Genomic DNA, 20,635 nt, shown 5'->3' with positions numbered 1-20,635 from the left:
CACTAGAAAGAGTAGTGCCCAATCCTTATCCTTAACTATCTGCACCAATCTTCTTTCTTTCTTTTTTGCTAATCAAGTGCATTCTTCCTGCCAATTCTCTTCCCCTATCAGTCCTCCCGAAGATCTCGACTCATGCTGGACAGTGATCCTCTAACACCTGGCTGAAGCAAGTATTCCATGTGTATGAGCCTAGCTCGTGACTGTTAATGAATCTATCAATAATCCCCATTTTCCTTTACGACAGGTCGCACAGACACAAATTCAACAGTGGTAGCAGCCACAAGCAAGTACTGTGACTGATTTTCCACCCCAGGCTTATGAATTGTGGACCAATTGCAGTGGTACAACCTGCATCCTTACCGAGGGTCAACCAAGTTAGATACAGTTCCAGAAACTGGACCTAGGAGTTACAATCCCAGGAACTGAACTTGTGAATGAATTAAAAGTCACGGGTTTAATTGGTGAGACTATGCTGTCAGCCAGCCTCAGCAAGGATTGGGTTATACATGTGATACATTTATCCACTGACCATTGTGGGAATTCTCATTTGAAATATTCACCACCTGATGTGCTGGGTTTTTCAATTTAATTATGATTCCCTGACAGCATCAATTTAGATTTTTCAGGACAAGCTTGTCGTAAATTAAATTAGTATTACGCATTTAAGGAAAACAGATTAAACAAGCCAATTACCACACAGATTGCAAAGTTTACAACGAGGCAAACCCACTGTGGAACCTTCATAGAAGTGAAAAAACATTGACTGCATATCAGATTAAAACTGGTTCAGTAACATAAAACAAAATATAATAATAAATGGCTTTGTTTAACATAATGGAGAGTTGCATCATGCAAGAATCTGTTCTGGGTCTACTGGACACAGATCCACAAGAATTGGCCAATAGGATCCAGAATAATTGAGAATCAGAAAGATGTGGTTCATTCGTGCATTGGGCCTCCGGCTGCTTCTGGTTCCCACATACATGGCAAGAGGCAGACTTGTACAAAGATAATGAGACTTTGGAGTTCAAAAAGTTCAGATCTCGTGTCAGCAAGTCTCTCACCCCACTAGCCCCAAACTGACCTCTCAACTGGAAATCAGGATTTTGGAGACCAGATTTCAAATCAACTGAGTAGTTATCAACGAATGGGTTGAACACGGAGTATTTAAGATGATGGGGTTAAAATTTAACCTATTTTTATCCCTTAGTCCTTCTCAATCCTGATCTGTATATCCAAAGTAAATAAATTGCACTTCTGCTTCACAGGAAAATACCCTTCATGTTGTTTGTTTTCTCGATGTGATCAATTTCCACTCCCCAATTTCAGCCTGCAAATCTGATGGCATTTGCCCCCATTCTACCATGTCAACATTTGCACTGCTCAGATTTCTCCTGCTCCATTAGAAAAGGCAGTCTGCACCCTAGACGTCTTTGCAAATCCACGTAATTATATTAATAACAGCATCATGTATTAATTGTATATCGATTGTATTGAACTTTATGTGGCGAAGATCACTGATCGCATTTTTACTTGAGCACATATAAAGAGACACTTACTGATACTCTAGTGTGTTTGAATTAGGAGGTGTATGATTGTAATGTTTCATTCTGTGAATAATTCGAAGACTGAGAAAAGACCGACTCCAGTCTCATTCTTCACCAACTGGCTCTCTGGAGTATAAAATAAGTATGTGACGTTCCAAGAGAGTTTGGAAATTTAGATGAGTGTATGTCGATCGAAACAAACTTAGATGAAATAATTTGAGTTCAATATCTCAGAAACTAAGGCAGGGTTCAAGACAATCTGACACATCAGGGAAGGACAACAATTGCTGGAACAAATGTTTCAACAGCAGTGTATCCATATCGCAGGGGAAGTGAGGAGGGATGAGCTGGTGCAGGAATTCCCAGAGCTTAACTCTCCTGGCCAATATGTGTAAGCACTGGGTCCCTGGGGGAGTTTGGGAGCAGGGGGTGGGGGGGTGGGTGCAGGGCTGAGGACTCAATAGTAAAAGAAATGAACGCAGACTGAGAGGTAAAATGTTCTTTTTTTGTCTCTTAAATGCTATTGTTAGACACCATTTCAGAGATTAGAGAAAGTAATGGGATACTTGAGAAAGCAGCCAGCCATCATGATCGAAGATGGAGCCAACCATATATTACGATCCCATACCAGACCCCAACAGTGGCTAGGATACTGGACCAAAACCCCATTATTTTAGTTTATTTTAAGGCTGTGCGGAAAGAATGATTCACTCCAGGAGTGATTGCATGGGTAAAAATAGGGATTTGATATTTCTAAAACAAACTTTATTAGGAATACAATATCAAACATTTTAACTTCACACCCGAAAAGAATAGCTTACCCCTTAACACTACTACACAATTTCCCATTAAACAAGAAACATACAGCTCTCAACTTTAAAATTAGCAGGGCATAGAGTATTACTTGCTTTGCAGAACCGGTTTGGGTCCTAGTTAGAGCCCTTGCAGATTCTGGATGAATATTTTCAAATAGCTGCTTCAACTAGATTGTTTCTGCCACATCCTTGTTTTCAGACAAGACTGCTCTGCTTTAAAATATTGTCACTTTTTAAAAACTATCCCAATGGGAAAGAATTGCGAACTCCGAGTCAGGCAGATCAGAGTTCAGCTCCTCTCTTTCAAAGCTTCTCCAGACTCATTGCCTTTCTCCACAGTTTTCTCCAAAAACTGCCTCTCTCCACAGATTCTCAAAATGTCTCTGCATTCTTTGGCTCCCCACAGCAATGACCTCATCTCCCCAAGCTGAAAAAAATATCTCTACAGGCTGAAAAACACATTAACTCCCCAGGAGATGGTTTAGCACAGTGGATGAAACAGTTGGCTTGTAATGCAGAACAAGGCTGCGCGGGTTCAATTCCCGTACCAGCCTCCCCAAAACAGGCGCCGGAATGTGGCGACTAGGGGCTTTTCACAGTAACTTCATTGAAGCCTACTTGTGACGATAAGCGATTATTATATATTATTATTGTTGACTTCCCCAGTCAAACCACAGTCCATTAGCCTAGACTGAAAAACACATCCCTTCATCAATTTTACCTTCTGGCCCTACCTTGCAAAACAGAATGATTTTTTAAAAAAAACATGACCATTTCAGTCAATCACACACTAACCCAGGAATCTAACCCTTAAATTGCCCAAAACGTCAAACCCAATATTCCTAAAGTCTTCCAGTCATCACACATGTAGGAAATTAAAGTTCGGTAAAAGGAGATCAGGAAGCAAGCTGAGGAGCAGTCATTGAAGGGCATTAATCCCCAGATCATTCTCCCAATATTGAGCTTGAATAAAAAATGATTGGAATACTATGCAGCTCGACAGAAGATAGCTTCAGCAAGAATGTCCAATTTACGGAATATTGGCAAAGGTTATGGGAAGATGAGAGCTATTCTGCTAGGATGGGCTACATTTGAAGAAGGGAGCTAATGAACTGTCAAAACAGTTCAATTGGAAACCTGAAGAATGATTGAAACCAACAAAGAGAATAAAATAAGTAGTATCAGAATGAGCAAGTAAGTAAGTTAAAATAGATTAGGTTAATATACTAATAAAATCTTATCTAGCAAAAGTTGTAGGATACAAAATATATAAAGGAAACAGAGCAAATATTATCAACCAGTTGTAAGCAAAGATTAAGGCAGGTGTTAGCTTGGCCAAAAATAAGAAACAAAGAAACATTGAACACAAACAAAAATACTGACAAAGGTAAACAGAGATGCTTTTTGGAATTTCTGAGAAAGTCATGGAAAGCAGAATCACATTCATGTATTTTTCCCCCTATTTTTCTCTGCTCATCTGAAGTCAAATTATTCGGGGGCAGATTGTAATATGGTGAGCAGTTGATAATACATCTCTCATGAAAATAAGGAAAATAAGTGCAGATGGGAAGCTATTCATCTTATCAGACTTCCCTTCCATCGGGATTTACAATAGACCATCACAGCAATCAAGTAACTTGCAAATCACATTGAAGCTACCTAGATGGCCATTCCAGACAATGTATTGAACATACTTTGCTTGGAGATGTATTAGTTCTGAAATTGCCTTTTATCATTTTGTAGGGCTAAGAATTAAACTTTTGATTACCTCCACTATCTTAATATCCCCTCTTGGAGACCTCCTTTCCTGGCTTCAATTTCAAATATTTCTCACTCCATAACTCAGTTCCCTCACACTAATGAAGTCATATTAGAGATTAACATTATTCTCCTTCCCAGTACAACTTCAAAGGACTTTGATGTTTCCATCATGTATTTGTTACCAAATATGAAACCAGTATTTAAAGCATGACTTGACCAGAATGGAATACAGCATCAGCAAGATCGCCTTAGACAATAAAGTTTGTTTTAAATGTGTTTTTGCAATGACTAGGCATGGGTTATTGAGTCAATTACACTCTTTCAGTTTCTCCCCGAACTAGCTCAATACCAACTATTTTGTTTCCTCTTTTCCAGTATACAAAATTTGCACCTACATCTATTTACTTTACCCATCTCTATTTCCTTTTGGACCAGCAAATGCTCATCAGAGCCTGTTTGCGTGGCAAGTTTTAAAAATTCAGTATTAAAATTATTTTTGCAAAAGATAGAAACTCAAATTAGAAGAATGATGGACACTCCTTTTTATTTCCTTTCTCTCTGGATCTCCCTCAGCTTTATATGCTTTCTTCAATTTAAAAAATCATTTATTTAAAAGTTTAGTTGAACCCTGCGCAAATTAATCATTCAATTTTTTTTTAAAAACAAAATGAGGGACCATGTGATGCAGGCGCGGGAATTGCAGCTTTTCCATGGACTCTAACGTAACTAATTTTCTAGCATTTGTTTTATCCTGTTTCCATGGCATATGTTTGCCTGATTCCTAGAATGTCTGGAAGATTTGTGGTTAAGTGCTGGAGAAAAAATGGCAAGGGATCCAAAGAAAGCTGGTGATAAAAGGGAACAGTCGGATGCAATGGGAGTGGAGCCGTCGTCTCAATATGGTGACCAGATCCAGGAGCGGGCTCTTGACCCAGGGCTTTCGAAGGTGCTACAAATGATGACTGTGACCATTATCAAAGTAACAGACACCAAGCTCAGCTTGTTTATGCAGAATTTAAGTGTTAATCATATACTGTCTTTGAGGCTTAGGGACAATCAACATCCTAGGCCCACAATCATTCACTTTCACAACTTCATAAATTCAAAAGGTTCTGGAGCTGGTGAGATGTGGTGGGACCTGGTTCCATGAGGGGACAAGGAACTCATTTTTCCAGGACTTCTCAGTGGCGACACAGTAGAAGCATACAAGCTTTGATGAAGTTAGAAAACAGCTTATTCTGGAAAATACAGAATGTGTCATTTGAAACATAGAGGTCTGCCAATATCTGGTCTGGGAGAGTGCAGGGAAAGATCCCACAAGAGGTTGGTGGCAGCTGAAAAGAGCAGAAACTGTGGCCAGCTCTTCTGTCAAAAATGCAGTCAATTTCAGTCTGTCAGAATTGTTATTACAACCTGCAGCAGGAGAAAGGGAAAAAGAAAAAGAGAGTTTGCATAGATTTATTTGTGCTGTGTTGAAACATTGTGATGTACTGAATAGAGGGGGACCCATTGGCCTGGTTGTGTCCCACCATGCCCCTTTAAGCCCCGTAGCCCATCCCCTATCGGAGGTCCCGATCTCTCCCGCCAAAAAGCACTAAGCGCGGGCTCCCCTCGCTCCTCCCCCCACGCGCGTGGGAAGAGAAGAGAGCAGTAGAACGCGAAGCAGCAACAGCTGGCGGCTGGAGCGCGGCCCGGGGGAGCTCTGCTCCCCTCAAGGAGGTGGAAGGCTCGAAGATCAACGCCAGCAAGAATGAGGAGGAGAATTAAAAGAGAGAGAGAAACAGCAACAGGAGAGAAGGGGAGGAGAATTAAAAGAGAGAGAGAGAGAGACAGCAACAGGAGAGAAGGGGAGGAGAACTAAAAGAGAGAGAGAGAGAAACAGCAACAGGAGAGAAGGGGAGGAGAACTAAAAGAGAGAGAGAGAGAAACAGCAACAGGAGAGAAGGGGAGGAGAACTAAAAGAGAGAGAGAGAGAAAAACAGCAACAGGAGAGAAGGGGAGGAGAACTAAAAGAGAGAGAGAGAGAGAGACAGCAACAGGAGAGAAGGGGAGGAGAACTAAAAGAGAGAGAGAGAGAAACAGCAACAGGAGAGAAGGGGAGGAGAACTAAAAGAGAGAGAGAGAGAAACAGCAACAAGAGAGAAGGGGAGGAGAACTAAAAGAGAGAGAGAGTCTGAAGGTCCCTACAACAAACCAGCAGCAATGGGGAGGACAGAGGACAGAACACAGAGAACAGAGAAACAGCAACAGGAGAGAAGTGGAGGAGAACTACAAGAGAGAGAGAGTCTGAAGGTCCCTACAACAAACCAGCAGCATCCAGAATCACTAATCGTTTTTCCTTTCTGTAAAGAAAGTGTTTGCAACTTAAAGGAAAAAAAAGTATAATAATAAAATAACTTAACCTGAAAAAGTGGTTATTAGCTTACTTCACTTCCTTAATAACGCAGGACCCAGGACATCGATGCTATTAAGGGGTAAGTAGGTAAAATTCTTCGGTGAAGGTATGGGTTATACCGGGGAATAACTTGGAAATATAGTTTGACCTGAATAGCACCCACCGAAGCCTGCATCGGAGTCAGGGAGTGAGAATCCCTGTTCACCATTTGGAATATCGGCCCTTTTTGGTATAGGGGGAATTCTAAGACAGAGTGGTGAATTTACAAAAACAAGCTGAAGGTAGCTGGAGTGAATTATCCGGAGATCTTATGGAGAATATCCAATAACTCCGTTAAGTCTTTCAATAATAGGGCGGCACAGTGGTTAGCACTGCTGCCTCACGGCACCGAGGACCGGGTTCGATCCCGGCTCTGGGTCACTGTCTGTGTGGAGTTTTCACATTCCCTCCATGTCTGTGTGGGTCTCACCCCCATAACACAAAGATGTACAGGGTAGTTGGCTTGGCAACACTAAAATTGCACTCTTAATTGGAAAAAACATTTTTTTTAGTCTTTTGACAATCCAGCTAGAGCCTTGACCTTTGTAAAGTCTACAGAATCTGCAGCTCATTGAAATATTTGGACTTTCTCCCTGATAATGTTTTTTGTTCTATCTTGTTTTTTGGGAGGTGTTGACAATTGAGCACAAAACTGAATCTCAGGGACCACGATTTACGGTAGGTGTCGCATGTTGTTATCCGTCATGTTCTGTTATCTGTATCTTTATGACAAAAATATTGGTTGTTTGATATCCTTTCTTTAATTATGATAGAATTTGAGTGGTGCCATTGCCGAAAGGTGGGTGAAAGGTGTAGGTATTCATGGGTGGGTTCAAAGTGCGGGAGGGACATTTGGCTCCCATTCTCTTATTGGCTTTTTTCTTCTCATTTTCCAGACGTATGTCTCCTGGTGGTAATGATGGCATGGCAGTAGTGTTAGGCTTAAGGGCCCTTACTTGTGTTGAGGAATGTCCCATTAGAACTACTACAGTCGTGATTCTTTTGTATTTTTGTTGTGTTGGGTTTGTACGATGTTGACTGGATCCTACAATGGCACAGGCAGACCTATTTTCTGAGAAAAGGTGCTATAATGACATAATGGTGTGACTGGAAGAGAGAGAAGTGTGTTTTGGTGAGCTCCAGAATGTGGCAAGAAGATCCTATTCTATATCTCTTCAAATGGTTTGTGCAATGGCAGTAGTTAATTTAAAACTATGCTCCTGGAAATGTGTGAGGAATTAATCTCCACACAAAAGGAAGAAAATCCTGTTCTTCCTTAAAAATGAGAAAGTGGACATAGGCTTGTTACAGGATATGCATGTGGACGACAAGGAGCACTTGTGGTTAAATTGGGAATGGAATGAGAGGTAAACCACCGCCCCACCCCCCCCCTACTCATTACTAACTTCCCTTTCAGATGGTCCCATTCAAAGTTTACTTACCTGGGTGTTGGAATTACCCCTTTCTTCAAGCAACTATATGGGGCCAATTTCCCGCAGTTGATTGCATCTATTAGGTAGGTCAATTCGCGCTAGTCCTCCCTGCCAGTATCATGGTTCGGTAGGGTTGCATTGATCAAGGTGAATGTGTTGCATTGGGTGCTGTATCCTTTGCAGATGTTGCTATTCTTATTGCCTGTTAAGGTCTTAAAAGGAGATCAATGGAATGATAAGTGCGTTTATATGGAATAAAAAGCTTTGTTTGAAGTTGACCACGTTGCACCTCCCAGGATCTAAGGGAGGGTGGGTTGTGGATGCCAAATAATCGAATGCACCAATTAGCCTCTCACCTTTGTCCTCTCAGCCACCTAATTTTTTATTTCTATGAATTTATTTTGATTTCTTCCATCCATCTCTTTCCGCCTCACCACTGTCTACCCGCTCCCCACTCCACTAGGGTGTACCCTGTTCCAAGTTGTTCTTTGACACACAGCTTACCTCTACTCTTCCATTAACACATTCTGATTTCTTAACGTGGCACTATCAGCACTCTTCTTAATCACTGAATTCCCTTTGTCTTTTTGTCCATGACATGCTTGTCAATCTCTCCCCAGCTTCCTCCTATCGTTGGCCCTCTATCCAGCCCTTACTGCTCCACACCGCACTCCCCCCCCCCCCCCCCCCCAAAAAAAAAAACAACAGTATAAATCTCATCCTATTTCCAGTTCTCTCTAGTTTTGATGAAGAATCATTCAGACTCGAAACATTGGCTCCATTCTCTCTCCACAGATGCTGTCAGGCCTGCCGAGATTATTCAACATTTTCTGATTTTGTTTCAGATTCCAGCATCTGCAATAATAAGATTTTCCTTTAGCCTCTCATCTTAGGTTTATAAGGGACTGAGTTAGAGAGGACCCCACCTCCATTTGATTCGATATTGACGCAGGCCAGTCGGTGTATCCTTTACAGGTCCAGTTGTTCTACAGGGATATTAGATCAGGCTCTGCCAGTTATTAATATATTTATATTTGGTGGATGGTCCGTGAGTGAGAAGGGAGAACTAAACTAGCTTCCACACTCTCTCCCATTCAGGGCAGCCCAGACTTGCCACTGGCTCTAATGGACCATGGGTTCAATAATTGGAGAAATAGAGGTATTTGTAGGCTGTGAGATATTTTCAGTGGTCCCTCCTCGTCAACCTTTGAGCAGCTATGCTAACAATTTAACATTTCCTTTTTTAAGTATCTGCAATTAAAGACTTTACCCATAACAAGACAACCAGGAGTCTTGAATCTTCTATCTCCCCAGTGGAAAAAATCCTGAGCTCGATTCAAGTAAATGAGAACAAAGTCCCACAGCGAGCATTTTAGCCATTTGTTTCCTTGCGTCATGGGCTCACATAGCCCTGTTTTGTACACCGGGGAGCCCCACTCACCAGAACTCCCCAGTGTCGTGGGAGGTCAGGATGCCATTTTTAAATGGCGTCCCGATCTCCGCGCACGCACGCACACACACAGACCCCCCCCACTCCCCCAGCTTCGAACGCACAAAGCACGTTTTATGATACGTTGTGTTCTAGATCCTGTGTGAGCACATTGCAGTCTCAGGAAAGAAACTTGGCAACCAATCTTGATGAGGAAACATGGGGTAGTTTTTTTCATAGAATTTACAGAGCAGAAGGAGGCCATTCGGCCCATCGAGTCTGCACCAGCTCTTGGAAAGAGCACCCTACCCAAGGTCAACACCTCCACCCTATCCCCATAACCCAGTAACCCCACCCAACACTAAGGGAAATTTTGGACACTAAGGGCAATTTATCATGGCCAATCCACCTAACCTTCACATCTTTGGACTGTGGGAGGAAACCAGAGCACCCGGAGGAAACCCACACACACACGGGGAGGATGTGCAGACTACACACGGGGAGGATGTGCAGACTCCGCGCAGACAGCGACCCAAGCCGGAATCGAACCTGGAACCCTGGAGCTGTGAAGCAATTGTGCTATACACAATGCTACCGTAGTTAATGGGATACCAATAATAAAATTATTATTGTCACAAAATTAAGGAAACTCAGTTCAATATATACTTCACCATTTTCACATATCACGAAGCTTGAGACACAAGTTTGATCTTATTGGTTTCCAGTTGTGCCTAAAGTGCCTGATAGACAAGGGTGATTACATACACTGCGTATGGTCCTGTGTCAAGATTCAATTTTATTGGTCTGATGTAGTTAAGGAACACGAGAGGATATTTGGCCTTGGAATTTGATCTTTTGTTGCTAATTCTGGGTCTTCCCGACAGGAGAATTATTGACGCCAACGAAAAAAGGCTGTGGCTGTATCACATCCCAACTTTTGAGATCAGAAAAATATCTTCTGCTGCTGGATCAGTCACAAGTATTCTTCGATTCAAAACTGGCATAAAATAGTTATGGATTGAGTTCTTTGGAATTCCTGACTTGTGTGTTCCATTCTAAATCGGATATATTATGAAAAGAGTAGGACCCCAATCTCAAATTTATAGGCTCTGGTCTGTCTGGTCTGCTCCTGCAAGGTTTCCCATGAGCCATGTTGCAAGACTTGATTTTGTTTGACATAAAGGTGTGCATCTTGTTATGTCATTCTACCATGTTTGTACAGCCTGATACTCTTCCCGCCGCCAACCCTCCTCTCCAACTCTCTGATTGAACCATTGTTTAAGTAGCAGCACTAGTTATTAAGGACCATAAGTTCTGAAATTATCCTGCATTTATAGAGTCGTAGAGTCATAGAGGTGTACAGCACAGGAAAGGTCCTTCGGCCCATCGCATCTGCACCGGTGAAAAATAACCACCAAAATATTCTAATCCCATTTTACAGCACTTGGCCCATAGCCTTGTATGCCTTGGCATTGAAAGTGCACATCTAAATACTTCTTAAAATGGTATGAGGGTCTCTCCCTACACCACCCTTTCAGCAGCAAGTTTCAGGCTCCCATTACCCTCTGGTAAAAGAGATTTTCCTCTCATCCCCTCTAAACCTCCTGCCCCTTATCTGAAATCTATGCCCCCAGTCATTGATCCCTCAACCAAGGGGTATAATTTCTTCCTGTCTACAATATCTATGCCCCTCATAACTCAAGACCCCCTCAGTCTCCTCTGCTCAAAGTAAAACAATCCATGTCTATCCAATCTCTCTTCATAACTAAAACTCTCCAGCCCAGGCTACATCCTAATAAATCGCCTCTGCACCCTTTCCAGTGCTATCTCATCCCTCCTACAATGTAGATTCGAGAACAGCACACAATACTCTCACTGTGGCCTAACCAAGGTTTTATACAGTCCCAGCATAACCTCCCTGCTCTTGAACTCTACCGTCTATATTCATATCTAAATCATGTCTAAATCATTTATATAAACCACAAACAGCAAGGGGCCCCAACACTGAGATCCCTGCGGGACCCCACTGGACACAGGCTTCGAGTCAGAAAAACATCCTTCAACTATTACCATCTGCTTCCTGTCACTCAGCCAAATCTGAATTCAATTTGCCAAATTTCATTGGATCCCATGGGCTCTTACCTTCGCTATCAGTCTCCCATGTGGCACCTTGTCAAAAGCCTTGCTGAAGTCCAAAGATACGTCAAATGTTTCTTTGAAAAATTCAATCAGGTTTGTCAGACGTGACCTCCCCTTAACAAAACCAAGCTGACTGTTCTTGATTCATCCCTGCCTCTCCAAATGCAGATTAATTCTGTTCCTCAGAATTGCTTCCAATTGTTTCCCCATCACTGAGATTAGAATGACTGGCCTGTAGTTTCTCGATTTATCCCTTCCTCCTTTCTTGAATAATGGTACCATAATGGCTATCCTCCAGTCGTCCGGCACTTCTCCTGTGGCCAGAGAGGAATTGAAAATTATTGCCAGCATCCCTGCCATTTCCTCCCTTGCCTCACTCAAAAGCCTGGGATACATTTCATCTGGCCCTGGAAATTCGTCTACTTTTAAGCCTGCCAGATCACTCAGAACCTCCGTTCTGTCTGTGCTAATCTCTTGAATTTTATTACAGTCTTGCACCGTCCCTCGCACAAGTGAGCACTGACAAAAAGTGTTTATTTAGAACCCTACCTATATCCTCCGGCTCCACACACAAATTACCACTATGGTCCTTAATGGGCCCTACTCTTTCCCTTGCTATCCTTTTACCCTTAATGTACTTGTTATGTACTTTCTCTGTTCTTGTGTTTGCAGAAACAATTGTGCAGTACCAGTTTGTTTTGAAAGTTTTTTTGCATAATCTGTAAAAATTTTAAAATTCTAATGAAATATATATTTAAAAACAAAATACTGTTACGAGATTTAATTTGATTCTTTGACTGAAAAACTGAACTGTTTAAGTAGGGTTGCCCACTGATGTTTGCCTAGTGTGCAGTTACATTTTCAATCCTACAGATAATGAAACAGTCCAAGTCCATATACAGCAAGGCTGGGACAGCATTCAGGATTGGATGAAATGGCAAGTAACAAGCACTACTTCATGAGTGCTGGGAAATTATAATTTCCAATGCATCTCTTTGACATTCAACTGCATTACCATTGCTGAATTCCCCACTAACAATGTCCTGTGGGTTACCACTGACCAGAAACTAACTGGGTCAGTCATATAAACACTGTGGCTGCAGGAACAGGTCAGGCTGGGTATAATGTGGCCATGTTTGGATTCTCTCCCAAAGCCTGCTCACCATATTCAAGGCACAAGTCAAGAGTGCACTGGATTACTTTCCACTAGACCATTAAACTTGAAAAAGTATTGCAGTGGTTTGCTATTGTCTTCTGCAGGATGGCTGACCAGGAAACACCTGCTCTTGCTGCCCATCATCAGGCGTATTAGAGGAATTGACAGGCTGGCAGTCATCCTGTTTGCATACATTATGAATGTACCTTCTATGGCCATCAATTGCAGGAGTGGATAATGAACCCAGAGCTCCTGGTCCAGAAGTAGGAGTGCAGCCACTGTAACACAATCGCTTTCATCATTACTACCTTCAGTAATTTAGGATGGATTCCATCCAGACTGGGAGACTTTTCTACTTCGAGTACTATCAATGATGATCAGCCATGATCGTGATAAATGGTGGAGCAGGCTTGAAGGGCCAAAAGGCCTCCTCCTATCTTCTTTGTATGCACCTATGTATGTATCAAACTTTTAAGTACTGTTTCTTTATCTAATTTAATCCGAACAAACATTGCTACGCCTCCTAACAATAATTTCTTATCTAAGGAAGATTGATCCAAAGTACGCATTTAGTATTTGGTCTCTTTTTTGACTAGGAAGATAAAGTCATGTATCAAGCATGTATTTGAGGAGTATGCAAAAATGGCCATAAAGCCAAAAAGATTAACTCCCTGCACAAAAAAAAATAACATTTCACTTCTTTGACAAGATCTACCTTGTATTTTCATTTCTTAATTGCAAGCATGTCTCCAACTTGCCTCTTCCTCATCCTCTTCCTCCACATTAGAATTCAATAAACTACATTTATTTTCAATTACATACTAAGTAATTAAGACAAAAATGAAACCTTGCATTTACCAGATCCAGGTCAAGTAAGACTACACATTTCATGTATATACTGCATTATATGGCAGGGTACCATATCCCAGAAATAACTGAAACAAACTTTCACAGGATATGTATGGGAGCATTTCATTCTAATCATTTCAAATAGGTGTCAATGCTCTATTGTGCATACCTACATATCAAAAGTAAACATGTTATTCAACGCTTCTATTGGTTTCATGTGACCCTGTCAAATTAAACAATGATTGAGCCATGTCAAAGGCATGCTTCTTTTTCCCAACAATTTACCCTTTTGCCTCTATTGAAAGGCGACAAGATCTCTTTACAATGTGTCGTCTTTTTCAATAAATTTTGCATGGAAACACGTTACTCAAGCACAAAGTTGCCTGCTGTCACATTGGAAGTGTGATAAATGTTTAATGAAAACAACACCACACAGCTTGGTGTCAGACAACAGAAATCACATAAGCTTGCTTTGATCTGAGCAGACACTTAAAAGAGGTTCTATGCTTCATGCAGCAGAACTCTGTAACCTGTATGTTAATTATGTAAAATTAACATAGCTTCCTGCATCATGGGTGGGGAGGGCTTGTGACGGGGGGGGGGGGGGGGGGGGGGGGGGGAGTGGGCTGTGGGAGGGCAAGAGTATTCAAGAAATGACAGGTTGATGGAGCTTAAAGATGCTGTCAGACTGAAAAATTCTGAATATTTGTTCAGAAAACATACCCTGTCAAAAACAAGAAAATGCGGAAAGGAGCAACAGTGTAAAAACACGCACCGGTATCTTTATTACTACTTTACTCTGTACATCTTAACATCTATAAAACACACAAATCAACACATAAATGTTTGGATGATCATCACAAATGTTTGATCCACACTATCGTGTGCTCTTCACAAATAAATCAGGCTGAATTAGATTTTGAGAGTAATATATAAATATTTCTTGAGTTCAGAGTTATTTCAATGACCACTCATCTTTTACTCCAAACAGCAAATGAAAAACCAGCAAAATTAAGACAGATATCTGTTAATTTAGAAAGAAAGCTAGATAGCATAATAGGACATCAAAACGTTTTCCCCGTATTACTGTAGGCTATTATTCGGTGGCTCCCAAATAGTGACATACTTTAAAAGCAAAAAACAACTGTTCAATTGTCGCACATCAAGGTATTAAGTAATCATCTTTGACCTATGTAGCTATTGTACATTCCAGAGGTCCCATAAATAGTTAATTAGAAGTTGCTGTTTCTGGCAAGTCATTATTATGAACTTAACACCATTTAAATGGCACTCAATTCTTTCTTTTAATAAAAATTTGATTGAGAAAGATTTAATATAATTTATTCACTGTACCCAGACTCCAGCATCCAAATCATGTGGTTGAAAATTGTGCAAAATGGCAGAAGGTCATTACACACACAACTATTCGGCAAAGAAAACCACTTAGAAACATACATAAAACCATACATAGAAAATAGAAGCAGGAGGCGACCATTTGGCCATTCGAGCCTGCTCAGCCATTCATTATGATCATGGCGGATCAAGTTCAATACCCTGATCCCACCTTCCCCCCTATCCCTTGATCCCTTTAGCCACAAGAGCTATATCTAATTCCCTCTTGAAATGACACAACATTTTAGCCTCAACCACCTTCTGTGGTGGTTAATTGCACAGATTCACCCCTCTCAGGGTGAAGAGATTTCTCCTCACTTCAGTCCAAAAAGGTTTACCCCTTATCCTCCAGCTATGACCCCCAGTTCTGGACAACCCCAACCATCGTGATCATTCTTTCTCAATCTACCCTGTCTAATCCTGTTAGAATTTTTTAAGTTTCTTTGAGACCTCCTCTCACTCTTCCAAACTCCAATGAATATAATCCTATCCAATTTAGTCTCTCCTCATTTGACAGTCTTGCCATCCCATGAATCAGCCTGGTAAACCTTCACTGCACTCCCTCCAAAGCAAGAACATCTTTCCTCAGAGCAGGACACCAAAACTGCACACAATACTCCAGTTGTGGACTCACCAATGACCTATATAATTGCAGTACAACATCTCTATTCCCATCTTCAAATCCTCTCGCTATGAAGGCCAACATTTGGATAATTGTATCTGCACCGGCTGTTTTCACATCGCTCTGCAACTTTCTGTTATTCAATTATATATCTAATTCCCTTTTTGAAAATATTTCTGAATCTACCCTTTCAAGTGGCTCATTCCAGATTGCAACAAATCACTGCATGAATAAACATATTTTAATGTTCCACTGGGTTTTTGTCCATTATTTGGTTCCTGACCCTCCTGCAGTGGAAAAGTCTTAAACTACACAAAATCCTTCACCATTGTGAACACCTTCATTAAATCTCCCCTTAACTTTCTCTGCTGTAAGAAGAATAAACCCACCTGCAGTCGTCTCTCCACATAATTAAAGTCCTGTTTCTATAGCCTCAGAAAGGTTCAGATAGCCTTTTCGATGTGTAGTGCTCATATTTTGACATATTACTCCAGCTGAGGGCTAACCCTTGATTTCTAAATGTATACCCTTATTTCCTTGATGGGGATTTCAAAATGTATACCATAATGTCCTTGATTTTCCATACTCAGCCTCTATTAATAAAGTCAAGGATCCCATGTGTTTTTTAAAATGCATCGCAGATCCTGTCAACTTCAATGATTTGTGGGTGTAAACTGCCAAATCTCTTTCTCCCTGCAATCCATTGAAAATTGCACTGTTCAATTTATATTGTCTTGCTTATGCCTATTTCCTTCAAAACTGCATCACATGCATATAAATACAAAGAATCATGAAAAATGTTTTCCAAATAAGGTTGTTTTCATTCATTCACAAGATTTGGGTGTCACTAGCTAGGCCAGCAATTATTGCCCATCCCTAATTACCCTCGAGAAGATGGTGGTGAGCGTCCTTCTTGAACCATTGAAGTCTATGTGGTGCAGGCACGTCCACAGTACTGTTAGGAAGAGAGTTCCAGGATTTTGATCCAACGAAGGAACAGCGATATAGTTCCAAGTCAGAATCGCGAGTGGCTTGATGGGGATCTTGCAGGTGGTGGTGTTCTTACGCTTCTGCTGCTCTTGTCCTTCCAGGTATTCAAGGTTGTGAGTTTTGAAGATACTGTCAAATGAGCCTTGGTGAATTACTGCACTGCATCTTGTAGATGGTTCAAACTTTTGTCACTGTGTTTGGGTGGTGGGAAGCCAATATTTACGATAGTGGATGGAGTGTCCATCAAGTGGTTGCTTTGTCCTGGATTCTGTCGAGCTTCTTGCGTGTTGCTCGAGCTGCGCTCATCCAGGCAAGTGGAGAGTATTCCACCACACCCCTGACTTGTGCCTTGTATTACCAAAACATTTAATTATATAGCTTGGGTTCTCCGTAAACCCACAATCAGGTTTTACAGTTTCCCAACATCCACACTGGCTAATAAAAACCTAAACCCAGTACAGATACTGCCAGTGTTTCTTAACATTGTCTTCATCAAATGCTTTCTGGAAGTCCATCTATACAACATCCATAGGTTTAGGTTCAAAAGGTTTAGCCAGCATGATCATGATCAAGGACTCCATTCCTGTTGCTAAACTTGAGTAACTTCTGCACAATTGTTATCCTCAGCTGAAAAATGTTAAACCCACAAGTCTGTGAAAACCTGATTTCTCCCTCCAGCCATCCTTAATAATGGCTGCATGTGCAATTTTCCAATCCAAAAGGCATAATTCCAGAATGCCACAGGCTTTGGAAAATTAGGATGAGCTCATTTGCAATTTCCTCACCTATATCTTTTAATAGCCTGGAATGAACCCATCAGTCCCAGAAATGTATTTTTAAAGACATGGTCACCTCGTGGTGCAAAAGTATCAGCATCATTTGAGGCAAATGAGGAGTCACATTTTCCTTTTCTCTTTGGATACCAATGTTACATTCAGCTCTTCTAAAGAAGGATCCAAATCAATATTTAAGGCAAGATAGAAATTGCGGTACCATTCGAAATATGACAAACTGTTCTTCCCTATCCTTCAAACACAAACTTCAATTTGCAGAAAAACATTTGAATGAGCATTTCATTGCATTTGCACTCTTGGTTTACATTAAGGCACATTGCAATGCATTAAATCCACTGCCATACAGATATACAGTACGCTGTAAGGTTGGTGTACATAGTATGGTTAAACATTTTAGGAACAGAATTGACCAATTTGAAGAAGACAACATTAAACATTATGCAATTTCTATCCATTAATTTTAAAACCAAGGTTTGTTTAAAGGGAAGAAATAATATCATCAAGGCAATTGTCAGGAACAATGTATAATTTATATTTATAATTGGGTGTTAAGAAAAGGTGGAAAATGGTTTTAGTTTAATTTAGATTTTGTTTGGGTGAGCTTGGTGCTGGAAAGTCTGGAAGGCCCCTCGCAAAAAGGTCAAGTATTGTGGATTTTTTTGTTTGCATGCATTTTTAATGAAGTTTTCCAATCCTTGAAGCAAATATATGGGTTATAAAAGGGTTAGAGATTCAGTGGTTTAGGGGAAAAAGCACAAGGTAGAAAAATCTATGCTGTTGCCTCGCAACAGGGGTCCAGTGACACAGAGACATAGAAAGACAGAAAAAGTTGTGTGTGCGTCTGTCAAGAGAGTGACAACAGGAGTTCTAAGATCACTGATAAGAAATGCCGTAAGGCTACTCGGCACTGAATTTAGGGAACTCATATTTGCTCTGCAGTTGAAATAGTGAATTAAGTGTGGATTTGCATGTCTCAGGGAGCAATACCAGCTAGGGAAAACATCGAGCGAATGCTCAGAAATCCATTGGAAGAAAACGGTTTGAAATGGGCCAGTTCAAGCAAGAAGCCTTGGTGTTAAGGTAGTGGTAAATCTTCACTGAGGTTTTGAGTCTACAAGGATATTACTGGGATAAAAGGATTACTGTGAGTTTGTATCATTGTCTTGTGTTTGTGTTCTCTTTCCAATTTTTTTGTCTGGTTTAATATGTTTATTTCCCCCGTCTAATAAATGTTTTGCTTATGTCGAAGTTCATTTGTAATGTACTGTGAATCTGTTCAGTAACTGCCCTCGACAGTTTCTTCAAACAAACTGGGATCTATTAAGCCAGATTTCACCCTGGGATCTGACATGTCCAGTATTAACATTGGGTGGATTGCAACACAATGGTTTGGAAACTTATGACCTGAAGCTGAAGCTGGCAGCAAAAATAAATCGTTACATTAATCTAAATTTGTATAATAACTGTTGCACAAACCATTTGAATTATATAGCTCAGATTTGTACAGATGTCAAATCAGTTTAACATATACAGTACTATTAATTTATATACAAGTGGTACTAAATAAGTAAAAGCATATGAACTACTTTTGCAAATATTCCCGATTGAAGAACTGATTTGATGGAACATTAGACAATAGATTACATGCATTGCCTAAGACAGCAATTTTAAATTAAAAACCATGATGGTCCATAATTATTTCTTACCCTTTATCGCTCCTTGATTCCCTTTGCTTTTCTTTCTCCCGGTCCTTTTCTCGACCTTTGTCTCTGCCTTTACGTCTTTCCCTTTCTCTAGATCTGCTGCGACTGTAACTTCGTCTGCGGCTTGATCGTTCACTGCTACGGCTATGGGAGCGTTGCCGATGTCTCGATCTTGAACTATTGTGAAGGGAATTAAATATATTAATAAATATTCTCCATTCTAGACATTTAAAAGAGAATTTGAATTTTTCTCGAATCCTCAGGCAAAGACACTCAAATGAGTCTCGTCATTAAAAACAATTTGCCAACTATTTCCCAGAGAGTAAATCTTCAACCTTGCCCAATCATGATTTAAAGGTGGCTGATGAAATAGCTCAGTAAATAAAATAGTTTTTAAAAAAGGAAAAGAAAACCGTGGATGAATCACGTCACGCTGAAACTGATCTCATATGCATCCGAACAAACTGTTTAAGAATTATATTAATGCATACCTGGGAACAGGCCAGATGCCCATTTCCTAACAAAAGGAAATAATAGGTAATTATTGAAGAACCCAAGAACCTGAGATTGCGGAGCCATGAAAAATCAAAATCGCTTATTGTCACGAGTAGGCTTCAATGAAGTTACTGTGAAAAGCCCCTAGTCGCCACATTCCGGCGCCTGTCCGGGGAGGCTGGTACAGGAATCGAACCGTGCTGCTGGCCTGCTTGGTCTGCTTTAAAAGCCAGCGATTTAGCTCAGTGAGCTAAACCAGCCATACTTGAATGATAAGGTTGTTTGTGAACGTGAAGGAAAGGTTTTTCTGGTATATAGTACATTTGGAATTTGGTCCCATGAAGCAATGACCTCATAATACTTACAGGTTATCAGGCTACAAGAAAATAAATGAGAGTACAATTGTTCAAGTGCTAGCCTTTTTTAATCAGTTGTTTTATACTCTCACAGGCTCTAGATTTGTAACTGCTATAAACCTACCCGAGAGTACCAAAACTGATTTTATGCAGATCAGATTGCAGAGACCATGGGAAAAATTTGTCATCCCTTCAACCATTGCATTAAAGTTAGAATGTTCAGTATTTGTCCCTTCCTTTCTGCATCGCTGCCACACCATCTATTTCATTTTTCGGAGATTTTTTAGACAAATGCTCAATTTATTACACTATTGATCAATCTACCGAACCTGCACATCTTTGGACTGTGGGAGTAAACCAGAGCACCTGAAGGAATCCCATGCAGACACGGGGTAAACGTGCAAACTCCACACAAACAGTCACCCAAGGCTGGAATTGAAGCCAGGTCCCTAGCACTGCGAGGCAGCAGTGCTACCACATGCCATTTATCCACATAACTGAAGTTTCCCATCCTTGGATTCATTATCATAAATCCTTTCCGCACTCTCTCCAATGCCTTCACAACCATCCGACAGAGTGGTGCCCGGAACTAGACACAACTCTCCAATTCAGGCCAAATCATTGTTCCATAAAGATTCATCACAGCTTTCTTGGTTTTGCACTCGGTGCCTCTATTCATAAATTCCAGTATCAGGAATACATTTTAAACCACTTTTTCAA

The 20,635-nt window shown here is 40.8% G+C and overlaps 1 protein-coding gene across 1 annotated transcript in view; it reads right to left on the bottom strand.

Moving 5' to 3' along the window:
• Nucleotides 1-20,635, bottom strand: part of rsrc1 (arginine/serine-rich coiled-coil 1) — a 527,841-nt gene that overhangs the window by 381,952 nt on the left and 125,254 nt on the right. Inside the window, exon 5 of the mRNA XM_038815544.1 lies at nt 19,068-19,241. Within this exon, the coding sequence (XP_038671472.1) occupies nt 19,068-19,241 (174 nt within the window). The remainder of the gene's footprint in view (nt 1-19,067; nt 19,242-20,635) is intronic.

Source organism: Scyliorhinus canicula, chromosome 13 (genome assembly GCF_902713615.1).
Source record: "Scyliorhinus canicula chromosome 13, sScyCan1.1, whole genome shotgun sequence".
NCBI classification, from domain to species: domain Eukaryota; kingdom Metazoa; phylum Chordata; class Chondrichthyes; order Carcharhiniformes; family Scyliorhinidae; genus Scyliorhinus; species Scyliorhinus canicula.
The sequence above is the reverse complement of the archived record's forward strand: the minus strand, read 5'-3'. Positions and strand labels throughout refer to the sequence as shown.